At 35.0% G+C, this 25,026-nt stretch overlaps 5 protein-coding genes across 5 annotated transcripts; 3 read left to right on the top strand and 2 right to left on the bottom strand.

The window, feature by feature from the left end:
* Positions 1-8,050: 8,050 nt before the first annotated feature.
* Positions 8,051-9,031, top strand: LOC141714146 (uncharacterized). The gene has a single exon (XM_074517682.1). The coding sequence runs from the start codon at positions 8,051-8,053 to the stop codon at positions 9,029-9,031; it is 981 nt and encodes a 326-aa protein (XP_074373783.1).
* A 1,723-nt stretch (positions 9,032-10,754) lies between these two features.
* LOC141714145 (uncharacterized) lies at positions 10,755-11,735 on the top strand. The gene has a single exon (XM_074517681.1). The coding sequence runs from the start codon at positions 10,755-10,757 to the stop codon at positions 11,733-11,735; it is 981 nt and encodes a 326-aa protein (XP_074373782.1).
* Positions 11,736-15,947: 4,212 nt separating this feature from the next.
* On the top strand, positions 15,948-17,143 carry LOC141710684 (alpha-1,3-arabinosyltransferase XAT2-like). The gene has a single exon (XM_074513232.1). The coding sequence runs from the start codon at positions 15,957-15,959 to the stop codon at positions 17,097-17,099; it is 1,143 nt and encodes a 380-aa protein (XP_074369333.1). The 5' UTR covers positions 15,948-15,956; the 3' UTR covers positions 17,100-17,143.
* Positions 17,144-18,999: 1,856 nt separating this feature from the next.
* On the bottom strand, positions 19,000-21,146 carry LOC141710683 (WAT1-related protein At1g21890-like). Its single transcript, XM_074513230.1, has 7 exons — positions 20,847-21,146; positions 20,701-20,763; positions 20,478-20,594; positions 20,041-20,281; positions 19,692-19,850; positions 19,465-19,616; positions 19,000-19,361 (listed from the first exon to the last, which is right to left on the bottom strand). The coding sequence occupies exons 1-7, from the start codon at positions 21,047-21,049 to the stop codon at positions 19,139-19,141; spliced, it is 1,158 nt and encodes a 385-aa protein (XP_074369331.1). The 5' UTR covers positions 21,050-21,146; the 3' UTR covers positions 19,000-19,138.
* Positions 21,147-23,185: 2,039 nt separating this feature from the next.
* Positions 23,186-24,832, bottom strand: LOC141710682 (senescence-specific cysteine protease SAG39-like). The gene is made up of 2 exons (XM_074513229.1): positions 24,064-24,832; positions 23,186-23,975 (listed from the first exon to the last, which is right to left on the bottom strand). The coding sequence occupies exons 1-2, from the start codon at positions 24,494-24,496 to the stop codon at positions 23,383-23,385; spliced, it is 1,026 nt and encodes a 341-aa protein (XP_074369330.1). The 5' UTR covers positions 24,497-24,832; the 3' UTR covers positions 23,186-23,382.
* Positions 24,833-25,026: the final 194 nt, after the last annotated feature.

Below are 25,026 nucleotides of genomic sequence, written 5' to 3'. Positions count from 1 at the left end.
GTGGCACGGATATGGAAGTAGGCATGGCAGTTTTGCAATTAACAGACAAATGATTTACACTACCACACTTAACACATATTTTTCTTGGGGCATATTTATCAGGTATGTAGTTGTTATACTTGTTAATTCCTACTTTTCCATTTCTATTATTTTTCCTTTTAGCCTCTGTTTTAACTTCAATCTTTTCCAGTCTGTCACTCAATTGCTTGACAGTCATATGACCAACATTAGCCTTTTTCTCCTTCTTCACTTGACTGGATTCTCCTGGAACAAAGTTCTTGGAATCTGATCCATATTTCTCATTTAACTTGACAAGTTTGGCTTTACTGACAGGCTTGCTCACAGTCGACGGATGAGGATTTACATCCCTCGACGGATAACCCATTTTGTTATCCGACGGATGACCCTCATCATCCGTCGAGTCTACATATGTTAGCAATCCTTCCACCAAATTGGATTCCAGCTTCTCCTTATTCTTTTTCCAGGCTGCATCATAAAAGGACTCAATTCCTTGAACTTTGGTGATTTGAGCATGAACATCTCTAGATGTTTTCTATGCCTTAATCACCTCATGTTCTCGTTCAAGCTGCTTCTTCAAGATCTCTTCTTTCTTCAAGGACTCAGTTAATTCATCCTTAGCAATTTTACACTCAATTCTTAATTTTCTAAATTCAATGAACTGAGACTCTAGCACATTATTCCTCTCACTTAAAAATAAATTATTTTCTTTGATTTTAGCATTTTCCTTAGTAAGAGACTTAAGTGTAACACGCAAATGATATAATTCTGTAGACATGTCATTTATGGCATCATTACACTCAGCTTTAGATAAATTTGCAAGATTGGTGGTGATTACCAGATTACTTGAAGAACTTGTCTCTGTTTCATCAGACTTAGCCATTAGGGCTAGATTAACATAGCTGACATCTTCATCTTCGTCCAGACCATCTGCTGCCCAGTCATTTTCTTGTATAATGAAAGCCCTTTCCTTTTGTTTGAGCAACTCAAAGTATTTCTATTTATAATCCACATGCTCAAACTTTATCTTGCTGGAATCTGACTTTCTACACTCACTGGCAAAGTGCCCTGCCAAGCCACATTTGAAACATTTGAATTTTGATTTATCCACCATGTTTCTATTTGGCTTGGATGCTCCAAAGTTTTTCTTGAACTTGAGCTTGGCAAATCTTCTGGAAAGAAATGCTAGATGTTCATCAATATCTTCCATGTCATCTTGGCTCAAAGAATCTTCATTTTCTTCTACCAGCCCATTGCCCTTGTTTTCACAGACCTTTGAAGTTCACTCAACAGCTTCCATCTTCATCTCCTTCTCTTTCTTTAACTCATCAACTAGTGCAATGGATCCTCCTTTCTTCTTTCCTCTCTCCATCCTCTCATCTTGCTCTATTCCAAGCTCATAAGTTTTCAGGATGCCATACAGTCTCTCCAGAGTAAACTCCTTGTAATCTTGAGAGTTTCTCAATGAGACTGTCATAGGTTTCCATTCCTTTGGAAGAGATCTAAGGAATTTAAGATTGGATTCTTTTGTCTGATAGACCCTTCCATGCAACTTCAGAGCATTTAGTAGTTTTTAAAACCTATTAAAGATGTCAGAGAGAGACTCACTTTCTTCACTATGAAAATGCTCATATTGCTGAATAAGTAGCTGCATCTTATTTTCCCTTACTTGTTCAGTGTCATCACAGATAATCTGTATAGTATCCAAAACCTCCTTGGCAGTTTTACAATTGATGATGTTGTCAAACATGTCACCATCAACTCCATTGAACAGGATATTCATGGCCTTCTTATCTTTCCTGACTTGTTCAATATCAGGATCAGACCATTCATGCTTAGGCTTGGGGACAGATGGCTCATTTCCAGTTGCAGCTCTCATTGGTACATGAGGGCCTCTTTCTATGCAATCCACATAGGCCTCATCTTGAGAAAGTAAATGAAGATGCATCTTTAACTTCCGGTGATGGTAATTGTCTTTGTCCAGAAAAAGGAATCTTGACTCCAACATCCTTCTTGTTCATCATGCTGTTTTGTTGTGATCTTTAAACTCTTTGTTTATCAAGAGCTTGCTCTGATACCAATTGTTAGTCCCTAACAATGAAACAAGAATTACAGAAGGGGGGTTGAATGGAATTCTTGAAACTTTTTCACAAAGGTAGCCTTCCATACCTAAATCAAGCAAGCCACAGTCATCAATACATTGTTGAAAACCTTGAATAAGCCAGGTTGGGTACGGACGTCCTCCAAGCTTTTGTTCTTGACGAGTAATGTTATTCATATCTCAGAGAATTACCCAAGGGACAGAGTTTTGACTATGAAGCTTTCTAATTAACTCCCATGTATCCTTCCTCTTCGTACGGTCAGGTTCTCCATAGAGACCTGTGAGGAGATACGTATTCTAACCTTTTGTTTCAATGAGTACATCCATATGATTTGTACTATGAGATAACAGCTCTACCTCTTGCCGGTTCCTCCAAAGAAGAGCTATACCCCCGTTGTGACCTTGGGTGTCTACTTTGAAAGCACCATCAAAACCTATGATGTTTTTTACTTTTTCAACTCTGTCTTGTTTACATAATATCTCACTAAGAAATACAAAATATGGGCTCTTTTGGAGTATTGACTCCTTAAGGAATTGTAAAGCCCATGGGGTCCCAAACTCATGGCAATTCCAGCTTAGAGTACTCATGGTCCTTGGCGGACCCCTTTTACAAGGCCCGCCATCTTGACATTTTTTAAAACAGGTGAGTTTATTTGAACATCTTGATCCATTCTAGTTATAGGTTCTTCCTCTGAGCTCAAGTCCAGTTCTGTATTTCTAGTCATCTCATTTGTCTGATCCGGCCCATCTCCAATCCTGCGCTTTTTACTCTCTAAAATAGTAACCCCGTGTTTTGTGGGATTAGAATGGATATTATCCTTCCTCATAGCTGTCTCATTTGAAAATCCTTCCTTTGCGCCAATATTTAATCCAATTCCATGATTTTCTCTTCATGCATATTCTCCTTATAAAACAGTAAACACGGGTTTTCCACAACATGCAATAGCATGTACTAAACCCTAATTTAAGTTAACTAAAACTTTATATTTCTGGCTTAGTGTATATTTGCAAATCGTGCATGTCTGTGACTTTACTTTGTCAGTTAATCTTGGCCTTTGATCTTGTATTCTTCAAGCTGCTTTTGTAGACTTTTCAAATCAGTGATTGATTTATTTTTTGATTGACAATCTTGGATCTTTAATTGGTCTGCATCTTGTACTTGAGTTTTACATCGAGATCTCCAGTTCGTTATATAGAGAACTCGACATCTCGATAAGTATAACGACTTATCGAGATCTCTTATTACTCTATAGCTGTTTTGACTTATCGAAGTCTTTGAGTTCTCTATAAGAGATTTAAGCTTGTCGAGATCTCTAAATTTCTATATGTAGAATTGACTTGTCGATATCTCAGAGATCTCTATATGAATTTTGACTTATTGATATCTCTGAGATCTCAAGTGCAGAAATGACTTGTCGATATCTCATAGATCTCTAGTGATATTTTGACTTATCGATATCTCTGGGATCTCTAGTGATAATTTGACTTATCGATATCTCCAATCTTCATATCTTCATTTGTCTTGTTGATATCTCTAAGTTCTCTAGTAGCTTTTCTTGACTTCTCGATAAGTCATTCTGGAGTTCTCGAATGACTTCTCTATATGACTTAATCTGTGACTTGTAGATTTCTTGACTTAGAATATTTTTGCCAAAACAAATTTATTCAACTCCAAGTTTTTTCACACTTTCTCTGAGGCATGATCTTCATGATATATTTCTAGAGTTTATTCTTAGGCTTGAGACTGTTCACAGAAAAATACTCCAGTCTAATCTATTTACATTTTTAAGGACTCAAGTAATTAATAACCTTTATTAATAAGCGAAACCTCCTTTCAAGTACTTGGTTTCACTTATTTTTTTGGTACCACCACCTTTGGTTTCACTTTTCATGATTCATGTTATAACTCTAACTCTAATCGTATAATTATTATCGTTTTTGATTCCTATATGACTTATAATTCTATATATATATATATTATATTATTTTTACCCGTTTTTCTTTATTAAGAAATTTTTTATGTGATACTTTGTTTTCACTTATATTTTGGTTCTATCACCTTTTATTTTTTTTGTTTTTATGATTCATGGTGTAACTCTAGGTGTAATATTTTTATCCTTTTTGATTCCTATATGAATTATAATTCTATATGTATTATTTTTACCCATTTTTCTTTATTAATAAACAAAACATATTCACTTATTTTTTAGTTTCACCGCCTTTTGGTTTCACCTTTTATAACTCCAAGTATATTATTTTTATCACTTTTTATTCCTATATGCCTTATAATTGTATATGTATTATTTTTACTCATTTTTAAATTTTTTATAAGCCATAATTTTTTATTATTTTTATAGGTTTGAATTCTATTTTTAATTTTATTTTAAAATAAATAAGTTCATAAATTGGCTCAACTAAATAGGTTCCGAGAAATATAAACCACGACCAAGTAAATATGCCAAGTTTTTAAATTGAAATTTTTTAATTTAAATTTTTTTAATTTGTTGGTAGAATTTCATTTTAATAAAATGGTATGAATATTATAAAAAAATGTATTTTGGTTTCATCACTAGAAAATAATAAAATTGTACAAACCGTAATATGATTACAATTCTATTTTCGTAGAACTCCAAATTATTTCTATTTTTCGTAGAATTCTTTTTTATTTTTTATTAAAATAATAAAATGGAATCGTTTAAACAATGTTATTATTAATTAATAAAGAATTTATCTTTTAAAGGATACTTTGGTTTCACCTCTTTTCGGTTTTACGAACTTTTGGTTTCACCTTTTTTTAAATCTTGCTATAGCTCTAAATATACCAATTTTATTCTTTTTTATTCATATATGACTTATAATTCTATATGGAATACTTTGCCCGCTTTTTGATTCTTATATACCACATATTTATATTTTTTTATATAAACAAAATCGTATATACATTATAATTTCTAGATTCATACCTACAGAATGCTATTTTAGCACCAATTGCAAATTTATACATAAATAATGAATATTTTATTAGAAAAAATTATGCAATCACAAACTATATAAAAACACAAATTCAGCTAACAATAAGAAATTTAATATGCAATTACTTAGTGTTGATTTAATTTTTTGTTAAATTATCCATCAATCGTGTCGCGATTAAAGTTTTGATGTAAAATATTAGTTATGTTTTTTTGAACAATAGATACATAATAACGTTGAGTTTGTTTTTATAATAAGATTTGAATTAATGAAAGTTACATATAATTTAAAAATGAAAATTGCAATAATCGTACAATTTTATTTATTATATATTTTAATAAAAAATTAAAATAAAATTTCATAATTTTTATTAAAAATTGATACCCGTGCTTCGCATGGGTTATCTACTAGTACAATACAAAATGCAAACTTAGATTATTATACCACTTACTCATTGTTGTCAATTTGATTTAGTCTTTTTATAGCACAAGCAAGTCTTGTACGACACCCACAATGAATTTCAAATATCCTAAAAATCAATATACAGCTGAAACCGTCGAACATAGTTATATACAACTGAAAAGATTCAAATTTAACATAATTATTTTGTAGAATATTCTAATTAGCTATAATTTGGGGAAAAATAGTACATATCAAAAATATCTGTACGGTTAAATTACTCGAAAATTAAATTAAAAGCTATAACCTAATTAATACCCTAAACCCTAAAATAAGCTCTAAACTACGTGTCAAATATGGTGTGAGGTTATTTTTAGTATTTCTAATTTTTGTTTTTCAAAAATTTTAAGGCACATGTATTATGTCTTTTTTATCGTAAGGAACCCGGAACTGCTACTATTCGGTAATAACCTGCAAATCACGTGAATCAGGTAAATCACATTTAAGCGACAAGTCTAATCATAAATTCTCCTCCCGTGGGATTCGAACCTGTGACCAAGAGGATAATTATATGTCTTTGCCGGTAATCTCGTGTAATTTAAAAAAAAATCCAGTTATATATTTAAAATATCAATTTTTTATAATAGGTGAAGGAAAAAAATCATAAAATTTTTACCACATAATAATTTTCTGCAAAAACCAAAGTTTAACATGTGAATGAAGTCCGCAAAGGGTTTGCTGAATTTATGATTATGTCCTAGTGCACGTATGAACGTGAAGAATGAGTAGCTGTGCAAACAACATGAACCTCATCAATTGCTCTTGGTGTGTTTCTAGTGCCTAGTTTCGTAAATATGAGCTCTACTGGAGAGCATTAGAATGAGCACACATTAGACTGACAAGGTGAAAATGATTAAGGTCGTGTGTAAAATTCGTAATTTTATTTTTAATTTATTTATTAGAAATTAGATATTAATTTGTCTAGATAAATATTTTAAAATTAGAATATTCTGAAAACATTTTGTGCAAGGTAGTTGATTTGTGAAAAGATTTGTTATTTGTGGAAATAAGTGTAAGAATAATTTAGAAAATCGAAATTTTTTTAGTTTAGGTAATTGTGTGTATCAAATATTTTATTTATGGAATTTACTTGGAGAGGTTGTAAATCTTTAGGAGGAAATATTATTATTTCCTAGTTGAGATATAGGGTTTTGTATCGTTATAAATACACCATATTCGTATTCCTTGTTTTTATCATTAAAATTCGTAGGACTTTCTCAGCAAAAATCAGCTGTCTTGTAAAATTCGTAGAAAATTCATCGTAAGTCAGAATTCAGTGATTCTGGACTTTTCAGAAAGGTCTTTTCGTTATCTTCAGCTTTCGTGTTTCGTGTTTTTCAAGAAAATATCGTTTAGAGGGTCAAAAAGAGTAAATTCAGATCTGGTCAGGCTTTGAGGTAAGTACTTTTTGACTTGCTTTTATATTCGGAAAAGTTTTGATACTCTGATTTTCGAATTTTGTATAAGATAAAAGAATTCTGTTTCGAACTGTATAAGAAATAAGATACGAGAATCTTTTGAAACCCAGTCTCTACGTTTTCGAACCCGTTCGTAATTTACGCTATAGTTCCGGAACTAGCCTTAGATACCCTTAGTAGGCGCACAAGTGTGCAACTTTAGATACCTATTAAGGGCGCGTAATTATTGAACTTTAGATGCCGACCACTGGCAAAGTGTGGTATAAAGAATAAGAATAAGAATTAGATGCCGGCTACTGGCAAAGTGTGGCCGTAGATCAAGACTGTGGTATTTATTAGAATTATCGTTTCGTTCTATTTTATTTTGTTCTGATCTGTTATAAAATCTGCTCTGTTCTGTTTTAAATTCTGAATTTTAAAATATAAAACTTGGGTTGGATCTACTTAACAAATTGTTTTACAAAATTATTATTGTTTGAGAAAAATCATTTTATGAAAACACCCATTGTTTTTCTGTTTAAGAGATAGTCAATTTGTACTTGCTGAGCTGTGTAGCTCACCCCTTTTAACATTTCAGGTTCGGAATTTGGAGCATATTAAAATTAAGGAATGAGAACTATGAGGAGATCTGTGCTGCTTCGTTTTGTGCTATTTGAATTAGAATAAAGATTTTGTTTTTAGAGAATAAATTTAATTATCTGTTAGACAATTATTATCGGATTTGTGGAGCTGCGTCTCTATTTTTATGATTTTGATTATTGAGTTTGACCGCTGCTTTGAATTTCGTGATCTATTAGAATTATCGAGTAATAATATATTTTATTTTTAGTTTTCGATTTAGAACTAATAGTCCGGAAGTGCGGGTTGTTACAGTTGGTATCAAGAGCAGGCTGTCCTTCGGAATGTATTAGGTATGGGACTAGTACATTCCCTAGGATGCGATCCTTTAGACTATCGTATAGGTCTTAGAAAATTATTTTGGATTTAGGGCATTTATTTGTGTGATTATTTGATATGTTTGACTTTTGTGTTTTTTTGATTATTGACTATAAGTTTAGAATTTGTTTTGTGTGTTCTAGTAAAGATGGATGGAGAAAATCAGAACAACAATGAAAATCAGGGCAATAATGATGAAGGAGGAAACGTCTTTGACCAGCTGGCTGAAACTCTAGCTGTACTTGTGAATCAGCAACCGAAGCCCAACATCGTCTCTCAATTCAAGCGTTTGAACCCGCCAGCTTTTGATGGAGCTACAGACCCGGCTATCGTTGAGATGTGGATCCAAGAGATGGAAAAAGCTTTCGGACTTCTGGGGAGCAATGAGGAACAGAAGGTGACCTTAGCTGTGTACCAATTGCAAGGAAGCGCTTACGACTGGTGGCTTATGGAAAAGAGAAAGAATGAGACGACAAATCTTGAAGAAAATCATGAACCGTACACTTGGGCAAAGTTCAAGAAGGCTTTAGAGGACAAGTACTTTCCGAGAACAGTTCGTCTGCAGAAAGAGAGGGACTTCATTCGACTTCAACAAGGTGGAAGAACCGTCATTGAATACGAAGCAGAATTTGCAAAGCTTGCGAAGTACGCGTCGACCCTAGTAGCAGATGAGAGCAGTCGAGCACGAAGATTAGAGGAGGGACTTCGAAGTGACATCAGGAATTCAGTGGCGTCGTTTGAACTTCAGACGTACGAGGCTGTCCTCAACAAGGCGTTAGTGATCGAAAGGGGCTTGGCAGAATCTGAAAAGGCGTCTGGCAGTTGGAATAAGAGGCGGTTCACTCAAACTAGTGGGCAATCTTTTCAAGGGGGACCACTCAAGAAGCCACACGTGTACGATAACATCGGGGGTCAAGGTGATCGAGAGACGTGTACTAGGTGCGGCAAGAATCATCCGGACAAAGTCTGTCGTTGGAATACAGGTGCTTGTTTTCATTGCGGAGAAGTAGGACATAAGATTTCGAATTGTCCGCACAATCCGCCACCGCCACCAAGGAAGGAAGCAGATAACAAGATGGGCAAAGGACGTGTGTTTCAGCTGACAGGAAATGACAACTATCGCAATTAAGGTATGATTTCTTTTCTTTAGTGACTTATTTAATTTATTTATGTTATGTGAATTTGGGGACCAAATTCTTTTAAGGAGGGAAGAATGTAAAATTCGTAATTTTATTTTTAATTTATTTATTAGAAATTAGATATTAATTTGTCTAGATAAATATTTTAAAATTAGAATATTCTGAAAACATTTTGTGCAAGGTAGTTGATTTGTGAAAAGATTTGTTATTTGTGGAAATAAGTGTAAGAATAATTTAGAAAATCGAAATTTTTTTAGTTTAGGTAATTGTGTGTATCAAATATTTTATTTATGGAATTTACTTGGAGAGGTTGTAAATCTTTAGGAGGAAATATTATTATTTCCTAGTTGAGATATAGGGTTTTGTATCGTTATAAATACACCATATTCGTATTCCTTGTTTTTATCATTAAAATTCGTAGGACTTTCTCAGCAAAAATCAGCTGTCTTGTAAAATTCGTAGAAAATTCATCGTAAGTCAGAATTCAGTGATTCTGGACTTTTCAGAAAGGTCTTTTCGTTATCTTCAGCTTTCGTGTTTCGTGTTTTTCAAGAAAATATCGTTTAGAGGGTCAAAAAGAGTAAATTCAGATCTGGTCAGGCTTTGAGGTAAGTACTTTTTGACTTGCTTTTATATTCGGAAAAGTTTTGATACTCTGATTTTCGAATTTTGTATAAGATAAAAGAATTCTGTTTCGAACTGTATAAGAAATAAGATACGAGAATCTTTTGAAACCCAGTCTCTACGTTTTCGAACCCGTTCGTAATTTACGCTATAGTTCCGGAACTAGCCTTAGATACCCTTAGTAGGCGCACAAGTGTGCAACTTTAGATACCTATTAAGGGCGCGTAATTATTGAACTTTAGATGCCGACCACTGGCAAAGTGTGGTATAAAGAATAAGAATAAGAATTAGATGCCGGCTACTGGCAAAGTGTGGCCGTAGATCAAGACTGTGGTATTTATTAGAATTATCGTTTCGTTCTATTTTATTTTGTTCTGATCTGTTATAAAATCTGCTCTGTTCTGTTTTAAATTCTGAATTTTAAAATATAAAACTTGGGTTGGATCTACTTAACAAATTGTTTTACAAAATTATTATTGTTTGAGAAAAATCATTTTATGAAAACACCCATTGTTTTTCTGTTTAAGAGATAGTCAATTTGTACTTGCTGAGCTGTGTAGCTCACCCCTTTTAACATTTCAGGTTCGGAATTTGGAGCATATTAAAATTAAGGAATGAGAACTATGAGGAGATCTGTGCTGCTTCGTTTTGTGCTATTTGAATTAGAATAAAGATTTTGTTTTTAGAGAATAAATTTAATTATCTGTTAGACAATTATTATCGGATTTGTGGAGCTGCGTCTCTATTTTTATGATTTTGATTATTGAGTTTGACCGCTGCTTTGAATTTCGTGATCTATTAGAATTATCGAGTAATAATATATTTTATTTTTAGTTTTCGATTTAGAACTAATAGTCCGGAAGTGCGGGTTGTTACAGTTGGTATCAAGAGCAGGCTGTCCTTCGGAATGTATTAGGTATGGGACTAGTACATTCCCTAGGATGCGATCCTTTAGACTATCGTATAGGTCTTAGAAAATTATTTTGGATTTAGGGCATTTATTTGTGTGATTATTTGATATGTTTGACTTTTGTGTTTTTTTGATTATTGACTATAAGTTTAGAATTTGTTTTGTGTGTTCTAGTAAAGATGGATGGAGAAAATCAGAACAACAATGAAAATCAGGGCAATAATGATGAAGGAGGAAACGTCTTTGACCAGCTGGCTGAAACTCTAGCTGTACTTGTGAATCAGCAACCGAAGCCCAACATCGTCTCTCAATTCAAGCGTTTGAACCCGCCAGCTTTTGATGGAGCTACAGACTCGGCTATCGTTGAGATGTGGATCCAAGAGATGGAAAAAGCTTTCGGACTTCTGGGGAGCAATGAGGAACAGAAGGTGACCTTAGCTGTGTACCAATTGCAAGGAAGCGCTTACGACTGGTGGCTTATGGAAAAGAGAAAGAATGAGACGACAAATCTTGAAGAAAATCATGAACCGTACACTTGGGCAAAGTTCAAGAAGGCTTTAGAGGACAAGTACTTTCCGAGAACAGTTCGTCTGCAGAAAGAGAGGGACTTCATTCGACTTCAACAAGGTGGAAGAACCGTCATTGAATACGAAGCAGAATTTGCAAAGCTTGCGAAGTACGCGTCGACCCTAGTAGCAGATGAGAGCAGTCGAGCACGAAGATTAGAGGAGGGACTTCGAAGTGACATCAGGAATTCAGTGGCGTCGTTTGAACTTCAGACGTACGAGGCTGTCCTCAACAAGGCGTTAGTGATCGAAAGGGGCTTGGCAGAATCTGAAAAGGCGTCTGGCAGTTGGAATAAGAGGCGGTTCACTCAAACTAGTGGGCAATCTTTTCAAGGGGGACCACTCAAGAAGCCACACGTGTACGATAACATCGGGGGTCAAGGTGATCGAGAGACGTGTACCAGGTGCGGCAAGAATCATCCGGACAAAGTCTGTCGTTGGAATACAGGTGCTTGTTTTCATTGCGGAGAAGTAGGACATAAGATTTCGAATTGTCCGCACAATCCGCCACCGCCACCAAGGAAGGAAGCAGATAACAAGATGGGCAAAGGACGTGTGTTTCAGCTGACAGGAAATGACAACTATCGCAATTAAGGTATGATTTCTTTTCTTTAGTGACTTATTTAATTTATTTATGTTATGTGAATTTGGGGACCAAATTCTTTTAAGGAGGGAAGAATGTAAAATTCGTAATTTTATTTTTAATTTATTTATTAGAAATTAGATATTAATTTGTCTAGATAAATATTTTAAAATTAGAATATTCTGAAAACATTTTGTGCAAGGTAGTTGATTTGTGAAAAGATTTGTTATTTGTGGAAATAAGTGTAAGAATAATTTAGAAAATCGAAATTTTTTTAGTTTAGGTAATTGTGTGTATCAAATATTTTATTTATGGAATTTACTTGGAGAGGTTGTAAATCTTTAGGAGGAAATATTATTATTTCCTAGTTGAGATATAGGGTTTTGTATCGTTATAAATACACCATATTCGTATTCCTTGTTTTTATCATTAAAATTCGTAGGACTTTCTCAGCAAAAATCAGCTGTCTTGTAAAATTCGTAGAAAATTCATCGTAAGTCAGAATTCAGTGATTCTGGACTTTTCAGAAAGGTCTTTTCGTTATCTTCAGCTTTCGTGTTTCGTGTTTTTCAAGAAAATATCGTTTAGAGGGTCAAAAAGAGTAAATTCAGATCTGGTCAGGCTTTGAGGTAAGTACTTTTTGACTTGCTTTTATATTCGGAAAAGTTTTGATACTCTGATTTTCGAATTTTGTATAAGATAAAAGAATTCTGTTTCGAACTGTATAAGAAATAAGATACGAGAATCTTTTGAAACCCAGTCTCTACGTTTTCGAACCCGTTCGTAATTTACGCTATAGTTCCGGAACTAGCCTTAGATACCCTTAGTAGGCGCACAAGTGTGCAACTTTAGATACCTATTAAGGGCGCGTAATTATTGAACTTTAGATGCCGACCACTGGCAAAGTGTGGTATAAAGAATAAGAATAAGAATTAGATGCCGGCTACTGGCAAAGTGTGGCCGTAGATCAAGACTGTGGTATTTATTAGAATTATCGTTTCGTTCTATTTTATTTTGTTCTGATCTGTTATAAAATCTGCTCTGTTCTGTTTTAAATTCTGAATTTTAAAATATAAAACTTGGGTTGGATCTACTTAACAAATTGTTTTACAAAATTATTATTGTTTGAGAAAAATCATTTTATGAAAACACCCATTGTTTTTCTGTTTAAGAGATAGTCAATTTGTACTTGCTGAGCTGTGTAGCTCACCCCTTTTAACATTTCAGGTTCGGAATTTGGAGCATATTAAAATTAAGGAATGAGAACTATGAGGAGATCTGTGCTGCTTCGTTTTGTGCTATTTGAATTAGAATAAAGATTTTGTTTTTAGAGAATAAATTTAATTATCTGTTAGACAATTATTATCGGATTTGTGGAGCTGCGTCTCTATTTTTATGATTTTGATTATTGAGTTTGACCGCTGCTTTGAATTTCGTGATCTATTAGAATTATCGAGTAATAATATATTTTATTTTTAGTTTTCGATTTAGAACTAATAGTCCGGAAGTGCGGGTTGTTACATCGTGTGACTAATGATCGGAAACATCTATTCATTTACGTGTTTTTCTTTCACGGTAAACCTGCTTAATTAGAAGTTGATAAAAGTGAAACTGATGTGCACTCGGACTTGCCACCTAAAGTTGACTTACCAAATTAACAAGTAGATGTCCCCTCTCTTTCGATCAAGTCCAAAATCTTGATTAATTCACAATACAGGTAAACGAAATTGTGTAGACATTTGTTCGTGTCCATTATAGTGTGGGTGTGAGGCAGAAAAGAGCATATATAATTGTTTAGTGACAATCTGGTGAAACATCTCATCTTTCGGAGAGGTTAACAACACTAATAATGCAGTGGATGCAATAATAATAACAATGTACTATGTTAATTAATAATAATGTCTCTCTCGTACACACATATATGTGTTCACTGTTCCCTTGGTTGGTGCAAAATTTAGAAGACAGAAATCGTATATCATGCATACCATAAAGGTTAAGAGGAGATCTGGAGGAAGTTCATTTACGAACAACTTTGTCATATCTGGGCTGCTGCTGTAATACACAACAGCGCGATTATAACGAGATTATAACGAGTTAAGGTTAACTGGATATTTAATCTCAGCTTCTTTTCGAAATTCTCGTTCGGTCACCCTGTTTGTGTTTCTTGTGTAATATACTCGAGCCATAATTTCCCTCCTTTGTTCTTCTCGAACTTATGTTTGAAGTGTTAATTCTCTTTATATGAGTTCCAAGCCCGAGAATATTAATCGGTACATATGTTATTTTTATTATTTTTGACCCATCCCGTTTTAGGTGTGATTCACAGAGGCTGCGCTAGATTCCGCTTAAAATTTGTGAAAGTGTTTCGGAAGAAGTTTGATTGTTAATCTTACATTTTAGCTCGCAAATTTTTAACTTCAGCTTGAAAGGTATTTCTTATTTTAAGCACTTATGCTTTGAGCTTCCTGATTATTTTTCCTTTTGGTTGAGTAATGCTAGGTATATGTACAAAATATTTGTACATAATGACATGGCAGCATATCATTTAATTTGGGGTGTTTTAACTTTTAATTGATTTTGTTATATAAATACAAGGACTCATTCCAATTAAAACACATAACATGTTATTATGTACAAAATTTTCTACACCATTATGTACACCAAATATTTTCCTTTCGGTTTTACTCATTTTCAATTTGGATTGAATTTTTGAAGAAAATACTAGGGGCACCAAATTGGTTCCCAAAAAATCTACAAAATGTCAATTGTTAAATTTTTATTGGCTAAATGAAAATGGACCCCCTGCATTTACATCAAAAGCACCAATTAAATCATTCAAAAGTACAACATCACCCATGACACATCATTTTGTAACAATATTTTATACCATTTTTTGTGACTCTAGCATTACTCATTTTTGAATGGGTTTTCAAAACAAATTTAGAATTTGGCTAATTTTTCAATTTGGTCTTGAATTTGTCTTTAAATAGCCTATGTATACTCGTCTCTTGGGATATTCATGCTTGCGCACAACTCCTTATCAAACAGTCAACAGAAAGGTACCTTTCACCATAGCTAGGATTTTATATAATTGTTTTTTAACAAAACTCTCCGCTCTAAATTACGAACGTGGGGAGCAATCATTATAAGAACATACACTCAGTATCTACAGGCTTTGTCCATTTGACACAGATATTACAATCTCATGCCTCTGCTGCCGTCCATGGAATTTTTTTTGACTCTTTCTACTTGGATTTTATAGGATTTTTCCCAGCTGCGTACTGGTGTTCCGCATTAAGTAATATAAGAAGCCTAGCTATCCGCATATGTGTCTTTCGTGTATGCGCATATAATTAGTTCTGCGAGTTGGTTCTTCTGCTTCATTCTAAGTCAGCTGCTCGAAAATACGATGTACAACTCTATTTTTGCCAGAAGTTTTAGCCAGCATGAGCAGAAGAAGATGGGATGCGGAGCTTTTATTGGTTGTTTGGTTATTGCATTGTGCATCTGCACCTTCTTCTTCAATCCGTCTCTCGGCCCTTTACCAACTGGTGAGTATACCAAACAATAGTTCATACATTATATACTATCAGCTGAACATCGACATATATAATGAACTCTTTCTTCTTTGTTTGCGTAGTCTTGTAAGAATGTTCATATACTGCATGCATAGCTGATGTGCATGCTGATTAGTCCGTAACTCTCTTTGAAAAGTATTTGTTTCCAGCAGAGTTGAAGTTGGCAACTGGAATTAACCTCAAGTTGCAGATGAATGCTGAGGAAGCAAGCAACCCAAAGAACTTAAGTACGTACGCAGATAATTTATCTTTTACAATATGTAGGTGTAAGTTATAAACTCAGTCCATATCTGATAACTGCATATTTAAGTCCAAGTCATCCCCTTCTCCGCAAGATAGTTTAGAAATATATAAAACTGATCGAGCATGTTATATATAGTTGAAGGTGCGATATAGTTTTCATAATGTTGATGGTTATGAACTGTTTAGTAGGAGAAGGACGACAAATTATAATATACATGTACCTTACGCACACTGATCTTTAAAATCTTTTTCATCCACACTTAAATCTTGTGTTTTTTTTGTATAGACTTGTATATTCTTCCACACTTGTTTAAAGATTAGTAATACTTCTTGCTCTGATAATATATTTCGCTGCAAATCAGTAACTAACCTTATTGTAGTTTTAATTTTAAAGCTGCAGAAGTGATAACTATGGAATCCCAGATAATATGCAATTTTACAGAACCAGCGTCAGATTTTTGTAAGATGCATGGAGACATAAGGATTCGTGGCAATTCATCAACGATTTTTGTGACTGATTTGAACATTGCAGATTCATTTACTGGATCCAATTCACTAGGTATAAAGCCTTACGCAAGAAAAGGAGATGAAGGTGCACTGAAAAATGTAAGACAATTCAGATTTTCTCAAGAATTGCCCAGCTGTACAACTAATCACACTGTTCCAGCTGTAGTTTTCTCCATTGGAGGATACGCAGGAAATAACTTCCATGACTTCACTGATGTAGTAATTCCATTATATACAACTTCCCGAAAATTTAACGGTGAAGTAAAATTTCTTCTAGCAGACAAGAATGATTGGTGGACTACCAAGTTTAAAATTGTGTTAGAGAAGTTGTCAAATTATGAGGCTATTGACATAGATAAAGAAGATGGAGTACATTGCTTTCCAAGCATGATACTTGGTCTCGAAAAACATAAGGAGCTGAATATTGATTCAGTAAAATCACCACATTATTCAATGAAGAGCTTTCGGGAATTTCTTAGAAGTTCATACCAGTTGAAAAGGGAATACGCGATTAGACTAAGGCCGCAAGAGAAGAAAAAACCAAGGCTCCTCATTGTTTCTAGAAAAAGAACCAGGACTCTTCTCAATGAACAAAAACTTGTTAAAATGGCTCAAAAGTTAAAGTTCGAGGTTGTTCTTCTCGAAGCCGACTCAAACTTGACAGAATTTTCAGAGGTGGTGAATTCTTGCGATGTGATGATGGGAGTGCATGGTGCTGGACTAACAAACCTTGTTTTTCTCCCAAATAATGCTGTTTTCATCCAAGTGTTACCATTGGGTGGTCTGGAATGGCTTGCTACAACTGATTTCGGGGATCCTTCGAAGAGTATGAATTTAAGGTACTTGGAATACAAAATTAAAGAAAGAGAGAGCTCTCTGATACAAAAGTACCCACTTGATCATATAGTCTTTAAGGACCCCTACTCAATCCAGAAAAAGGGTTGGGCTGATTTTAGGTCTGTGTATTTGGACAATCAAAATGTAAAACTTGATGTCCGTAGGTTTAGAGCAACTTTAGTAGAAGCTCTTCGGATCCTAAGTATGTAAATTCTAAATAGTTCAGGATTGCTGCAAATTCTTCACATAGCTTTCTCCGGTTCAAATGTCACAAAATATGTTATCTGCATTCTTTCAAAGAAATAACTTCTTTTTCCTGAAGTGCTGTATCTCTGCAGTGTGCTTGTCCAACTTATAAAAATGTAGTCAACAGAAGAGTCCTTTCATAAATTGTACTTGGGGCAGAACTCCATAGTTCCACCGGATTACAAACGTGCTATAAATAACCTTGCATAAGAAGTAATCACTACATTAATATCCAATCAATAATATAATTTATGACTATATACATGTAACACAGCCAGAAAATAAGATCGATCTTCTTCCTTTGCAACCATCCAAAATTGTTTTTTGTTTGACTATTTTTTACTTGGATTCTAAGCTAGAGACTAATCTCCCAGCTAATTACTTTCTCATTCATAATTATAAGTTTTAACTTCAGCCAAGTAATTCTATGTGCTAGTTGTAACTGTAACAAGTAATTTGTTCGAAAATATGATGTACAACTCCATGTTTGCCAGAAGTTTTAGCCAGCATGATCAGAAGAGGATGAGATTTGGAGCTTTGTTTGGTTGTTTGATTATAGCATTGTGCATTTGCATATTATCGCGTATAAGTTGTTTATAGTGTATGATAAAGTTATTGGATTCTACTATCGCGTTTAAGTTTTAGGAGAGTTGGTTACTTATGAGAGCTAATCAAGATTTAGGGAAAGTTCTTGAATTCAACCCTTCCTAACCCCGTCGTTTAACTTAAATTTATGGAATATTTGTGTGTTTGATATGTGCTTCTGGTCGGTACATTCATATGGGTGAGGAATATTAATAGCATATTCTGCGTTTAGGTACTCTATTAAGTTCTTAGAATGATTTAGATGTAGTATGCTGTAAGTTTTGTGTATGAAGTGATTTGAACGTGCTAATTTTTGAGATATAACTTTGGAAGATTTGAAGATACATAATGGTTGCCCTGATTCTGTTGATTATGTGTAATGGATATCTCAATTCTTGGTAACAAGAAGTGTTGAGAGTTTGCATTCAGAAGACATGGCAGTTTGAGTTTTTACATTTTTAGAAATTGATCATTTCCAGAAAAAAGAAAATCTAATATGCGCACCATAATTAATTTTAATCTTGTCATTTTCGATTTTATTTTGTATAAACTTAGTCGGAGTTATATGTTGTTCTTGTAGAGGCCAACTCAAATTTATCAGAATTTTTACAGTTGGTGAATTCTTGTGATGTGCTGGGCTATCAAATATTGTTGTTCTTCCAAATAATGCTGTTTTCATCCAAATGTTACCATTTGGTGGTTTCGACTTTCGAATGGCTTGCTATAACCTTTTCTGGAGATCCTTCAAAAACTATCAACTTAAGGTACTTGAAATATTAGTAAAACAGAGAGTTCCCTGATGCAAAAGTACCCTCTTGATTGTGAAGTCCTCAATAACCCTCGGTCAATCGCAGACGAGGGTTGGGCATCTTTCAAGTCTACGTACTTGGACAATCAAAATGTAAAATTTGACATTTGTAGGTTTAAAGCAACTTTGCTGGAAGCTCTTCGGATGTTGAGTTTGTAAAATGTTATGTCTTGACAAAAATCCTTCAAAGAAAATGTTAGTTTTTTTTAGTTGATTTATCACTGATAAAAGTATTGCGGTAAGCAATGACGTATTATACATTTCAAGCTTCTCAGGAGTCTAGCTTCATCAAAAAGGGGCCTGATTCTTTTAAATAAGATGATATTTTCTGGATCATTGTTTTTATGTTGATGTATGCTCGTTTATGCATGCTAGTTTATTCCGGGTGTGCCTTAGGATTAGGTTAAGCTTTTGAAGTGTGCAATTGCTTTGAACTAGCAGTTTGATATGTCAAGTCTATCGACTACTGGAGAACTTAAAGTTTATGACTATATTAAAACATCAAGTTCTGTTACAAAATCATAATATGAAAAAAAGCCTACTTCTAATTTTTCAGTTGGGTCCTCAGAAAGGCAATTAAGAAACTAAATGATACAAAAAATGTAAATCTCTATGGCTCTCCTGAATGAGAAATCTTCAGTACATCAATCTCTGGATGTACAGATGGTCCATTGAGAAAGTCATGAGCTGATTTAGTTATACTTTTCTCGCATACCACTGGTAACTCTGTGTTGAGTTTACTTGATTCTCCACTTGTTAAGACTGGATCATCTTTGCTCTTTCCCCACACCACTGAGTAAAGCCCCATGACTATGACACAAGCTCCGAGCAAACTGATACAAACGATACACATTAGTATTTATTACATTAAAATTAGGAAACTGATTCAATTGCAATGTCCAATGTGCATGTGACTCTCGCTCTGTATATTATTACCTTCCAAGATGGACTTGCTCTGATAATAAGACGACACCGAGAATGGCAGTGACGATCATTGACAGAGGGGTGAAAGCTGTCACAAAAACTGGACCCTTTACTTTGTTTACATAACCCTGCACATAATACGCGATTCCAGAGCCAACCACTCCCTGAACACAAAATTAAGAGTAATTATCTTTAAAATCATTGACATTTGGAGACATATTTATATGTATGCAACTCACAGAATAAACAGCAGCAAGAAGTTTGAAATCAAAAGCAATAGCCCAGGCAGATAGGTCGCGTTCCATTACAAGGGCTACAATGCCACCTTCTACCATCCCCGTAAAACATATTAAACTTGTTAATGACAACTCCGCAGGGTACTCCTTTAATGTAATTGACTGCAATTCATCAAAACATATGATAACAAGTGATTGCATTAGTTAACAGATGAATAAGGTGTGTAATTAGTATGTCAAGACATCAGAAATCATAAAATCTAAGCATCAAGTGCACTGTACCTAGCAAAGAACCTGTGTGTGTGTGTGCAAGGGTGAGTGTTATTGCAAATTACTGAGTAAACCAACTTACTTGAACTATAAAGAAAGCCGACCAACCGACGCAACACAGAAGAAGCATTAATGTTCCAGCAGCCCAATGTTGATCAGAGGATGCAGCACTAGAGTGTCTGTGGACAGATTCTGGAGAGTAGCCAAAGATATCGACAATGGGACCTTTGTACAAAGTCATCAACATTGCTCCAGAGACTGTAAGCGACGTTCCAATTACCTTTGCTAGCCCGTGTTTCTGTCTCAAGTTAACTCGTTCCATCCTATCCATTTGAAAATTATCAAGTAAAAAAAAATATTAATAATCAGTGCTTTAGTTTTGCTAACAAATACACTACATGTAGTCCTAAATTTGATATGCAAGTATATTCTCGACATTATAAATTGATGAGATTGCTTTAATAAGGTTAACTACAACGAGGCAAATCCATTTTGGATAGCGTGCGTGCAAACACAAACCTGAAAAGAATTGCCATAATAAAGGTAAGAGCTGGGATGACATTGTTGGTGGCAGATGCAAATGTGGCAGAGGTGAACTTCATCCCCACATAGTATAAATTTTGGTCGATCACTGGCCTGAAATTATAATGTAATTTTTGCCACACGTTCAAAATCAGAAGGTGCAATCTTCTAAAACTAAACGTTTATGTTGTACAGTTATTTGAATAGTTTAGAGCATTACTCTAATAAGCCCAGGAGCATCACTTTGAGAAACACTGATAGTGTCAACTTTGGTCTGATTTTCCTACAAATTATAAGGAAAAAGGTGTTAACCATATGGCATGTAAAAGATAAGGGGATCGTAGCTGAAGTATAATAAAAAGAAACCTTTCAAGAACAAAAGCAAACGGAGCAATAGCTAACGTGGCAAGCAGATGACGATAGACCACAAGCACCCAATGACTCATGCCTTGTTGCATTGCAATCATGACGATTATAAACATTCCTGCAAATCCAAACTGCAAAAACACCATGGCAAAGTATGGTTTTACCTTCATCAGCATTTCGATCGTTTGTGCTACAACAGCCATGATTAACTAGATAGCTCCAATAGCGATAACTAGTTAGAAGTAAGTGAATGAATTTGCATTTGGAAGCTTTGAAACAAACACTATTTATAGTAGATGAAGGGCTGCTTATTAAGCTACACTTTTCTTAAGTAAACAGTGGACCCAGAGAAAAATTCTTATCAATAGCCTTACCACAAAAAAAAACACTGTACGTGTAGTGGCATATGATGCAACTATTCCATATGTGGTGACTCTGGTTACTTAAACATTGAACTTGTTAATACTTTTTGTGCAACATGTTGTCCAAGACATTGAACTTGCAATAGCAAACTCCTGAATAAGATGTATATACGATGATGAGTGGTAGGCCTTGCAGGTCCGGTACTGCTGGATCATTGCATAGTAAGTGCACCCTGCACATGGCTTATAAGGCCATCCAGAAATCTGCAAAAGCCCCGAGAATCTGTAAAAGTTTTTTGGTAGACCTATCTTGGACTATATTTTTGCAAAATTAATCATATTCATAGGTTATGTATTAAGTACGGATCACACAGCTAAAGTTCTACCTGAACCTGAACGGTTGATAACGCGACTACAGCCCCCTCGTCCAGTTGAAACTTACGAGGGATTAATCTTAACTGAGACATATCTGTGAGTAGCGCCTATCTTAAAAACTAAAAAAAAAAAACTTCCAAGTTTCTTATTACTACACATATCTGGTAAATTTTTCGAATTTTCCAATTTTTTAGACATAAAAATGACTTCTCAGGAAATTCTGCACTCTGTCATCGGAAGAAATTCAGACTACATAGCTCTGATTTGATCTTGAAAACACTTCTTTTTCTTTTTATAATTAAACTCACGTAACTCACGCACATGTTAGGAGCCGAACCCTGGACCTCTCTCTCAAAGAAACCGAGATATGAACCACTGCACCAAAACACCTTGTATAGGGCTGTAATTCGGGCCGAGCCGAGTTTCGACCCGGGCGTACTTTGGCTTGTTTAACTAGTCGAGACTAAATCTCTGTCCAAACTCGACTCGTTTAATTTCACGAGCCAAGCCAACTCGTTTAGCTAAACGAACCGATTTTCACGAGTCAGGCGAGCCAGCTCGTTTAATTTTATACTCAATCGAGCCTAAAACTCTACCCGAACTCGGCTTGTTAATTTTTACGAGTCAAGCCAATCAGTTTAATTGAACAAACCGGAACCTCTACCTGAACTCAGTTCGATTAACTAAACGAGTCGAATCGAGCACACTTAAACGAGTTAGAGCCGGGCAGGTCGAATTACACCTCTACCCTTGATGGTGCATTGAAAACACTTAAACACCAAAAAAAACATAATATGATGCATGGTAGGTAGGCCCTTGAAGCACTATATTCAATTCATCTATCAAAAAATATCTATACATAAAAATATCGTAAAAATAAAATGTGGTTCTGAACAACCCCATCATGAAAACAAAATTATCAAAAATTGAACAACAATTTTCTGATTAGATATGTTATTGGGATATTACTCTCTATTAACATAGTTGTGGAACAAAAACTTGATGAACATGCTCTTAAAGAGGTGCCCCTAAAGTATGAACGAGTGCTATTTACAAACATTTTGGTAAATGAACGGTTGGATCTTGTTAGCATCATCAATTTGCAGATACATTTGATGAAGACATTCCCCCTGCAAACATGTTATTACATGCATGTATACGCGGTTGTTGATAGTGATAAAGAGATGAAAAATTACATTTATGATTAACTTCTGAGTTAGGTTAAAGATGCACTTCATATAAACTAATACTACTAATACAAAGTATATATGCATCAATACATTTTCTGTTATTTGGAAAAGAAGACAATTTCTGCAGTCTGTAACTGCATAACAAGGTTGTAGAGATGGTGCAGATACATTTTCTGTTATTTTTTGAGTTGGGTTAAAAATTATGGACATAAATATGGAAACCTGTCGTACGCATATTCAAAAATTAAGTCATCAAGGCGACTTATTCGTACCTGCAATTCGAAATGTTGTGTATCAGATATTTTTTATCCAATTTACTGTTGTATATGAAACATACTATGAGCTTATTAGTCATTATTAATTTCCTCAACTTTAATTATTGGTTTTTAATAAATATATTGTTGAACGGACACAGGTATTTTCAGGAACTTGCATCATTTCTTACTGGAATGATTTTGCGTATATACAGTGACCCAGTTTTTAAATTGTACACATTCTTAATTGAAGTATAAACAAGCATAAGTTGGACTAGAGGAACATAGTATCAATAATGCACACACGGGAGATAGCCGATGTGCATTAGTAGTATTTGCCATTCATCTCGACTTTTTAAGCAGTGGGATATGAAGCCTGCATTGCAATGCCACATAGGCCTTCCGCCGCAGCTATGCCTCTTTGCATTCTAATGTAACCTTCTTCGCCCCAACTTGTGCCCCATGAGTTCTTTACCAGCCAGTACTTGGTTCCATCAGCAGCACTGCCATAGCCTACAGCAGTTACTCCATGGTCTAAATCAGTCCCACATTGTCCCGTAAACACACCACTTGAGTAGAACTGGAAATCTGACCCACTAGCATCAATGGCGACGGAAATTGGTTGATTGGCGACAGCTTTAAGCAGCGCACTCTCACTATTTGCAGGCACGTCCTCATGCCCAGTTATTGAGGCTGCATGGTTTGCTTCTTTGTTGGCGTTGCAAGTTCCATCAGTTCCACTGTAAGGGTAGTTTGTTTCAGTTGAGAGTCCGTGGTTTTGTTGGATGAAATCAAATGCGTTGTCCATAAGACCACCCTCGCAGCCTTGATCTTCACCGCTAGTATCACAATCTACCAATTCTTGCTCGGATAGAGAGATCAACTTGCCACTTTTTAGCTGAGTAATTCCTTCCATAGCTGCCACAGCCGAAAACGCCCAGCAGCATCCTATTTGTTATAAAAAAAAGTGTTAAAAATAGTCCAACATATATATTAGTAGATTATATCATGACATATATATGAGCTTAAGACTTACCACACTGGCCCTGGTCCTTGATAGGTGTAACTGCGCCTTTCTTTCTCCAGTCCATGGTAGATGGTATTGCAGTAACATTTTCATATCGGAAAACATTTGTAGACGTGGCACAAACATGGCTCTTGAATCTGTTTCTTGACGTTGTAAACTCTTCATTGGTCAGATCTGCAAATTCATTGACCCCTAGTTTGAATGGCTTGTTATTTGCTTTATTAAAAGTCTGGATATATTTGAGGTTCTCTTCGAAGATGGTAGAACGTCTATTTTTCTCGTCAGCGCTTTTGTACACACGTCCATAACGTGTCATCCATTGGTCATGTGTCTCAGTCATTGATGCCTCATTCAAAGAACGAGCTGCAGCAAGAGATGCCAAGGCTCCGAAGATGAAGAGCAGAGCCATTACTATGCACTGGTGCTTGATGGTTAAAGCCATTATGCTTAATGAGTTGTAAAGATGAATGTTTAAGAGGTATTGTGAGTATTAAGGACTGGATTCTTGCTATATATAGGCAAAAAAGAAACCGCTTTAGCTAGTTTCTTGGAGGGTTACAGAAGTTTTGCTCCATCAGCGTGCCTTTTAAAATGGGGCTGATTCAGATTTTGATTAAGAATTTGAAAATGTTGTTGTGGTTTCCCCGGCCCGTTTGTTTGGTTTGCTACAAATTAAATAGAACTCAAAAGGCCAAACAGCTAAATGAGTTCACATGTAAAGAGTTTGTCCTTTATCAAGTTTCAGCAGCTGCAACATAATTTGTTCTATGCTTGTATATGTACCCACATAATGGCCATTGATAGATTCATTCAGGAACACTACAGACATGATATGTTAAATGTAACAGCACGGCAACATTATTCGAAAGGGTTCTTAAAGTCTATTGTTACAGACTAGTTTACATAGTTTGTGTGTGGCTTGTTAATTTAGTTCGTGAATAATTCTATCGTTATCTGTATTAAGCATGAGTC

Source organism: Apium graveolens, chromosome 3 (genome assembly GCF_009905375.1).
Source record: "Apium graveolens cultivar Ventura chromosome 3, ASM990537v1, whole genome shotgun sequence".
Lineage (NCBI taxonomy): Eukaryota > Viridiplantae > Streptophyta > Magnoliopsida > Apiales > Apiaceae > Apium > Apium graveolens.
This window is presented reverse-complemented; position numbering and strand designations above follow the sequence as displayed.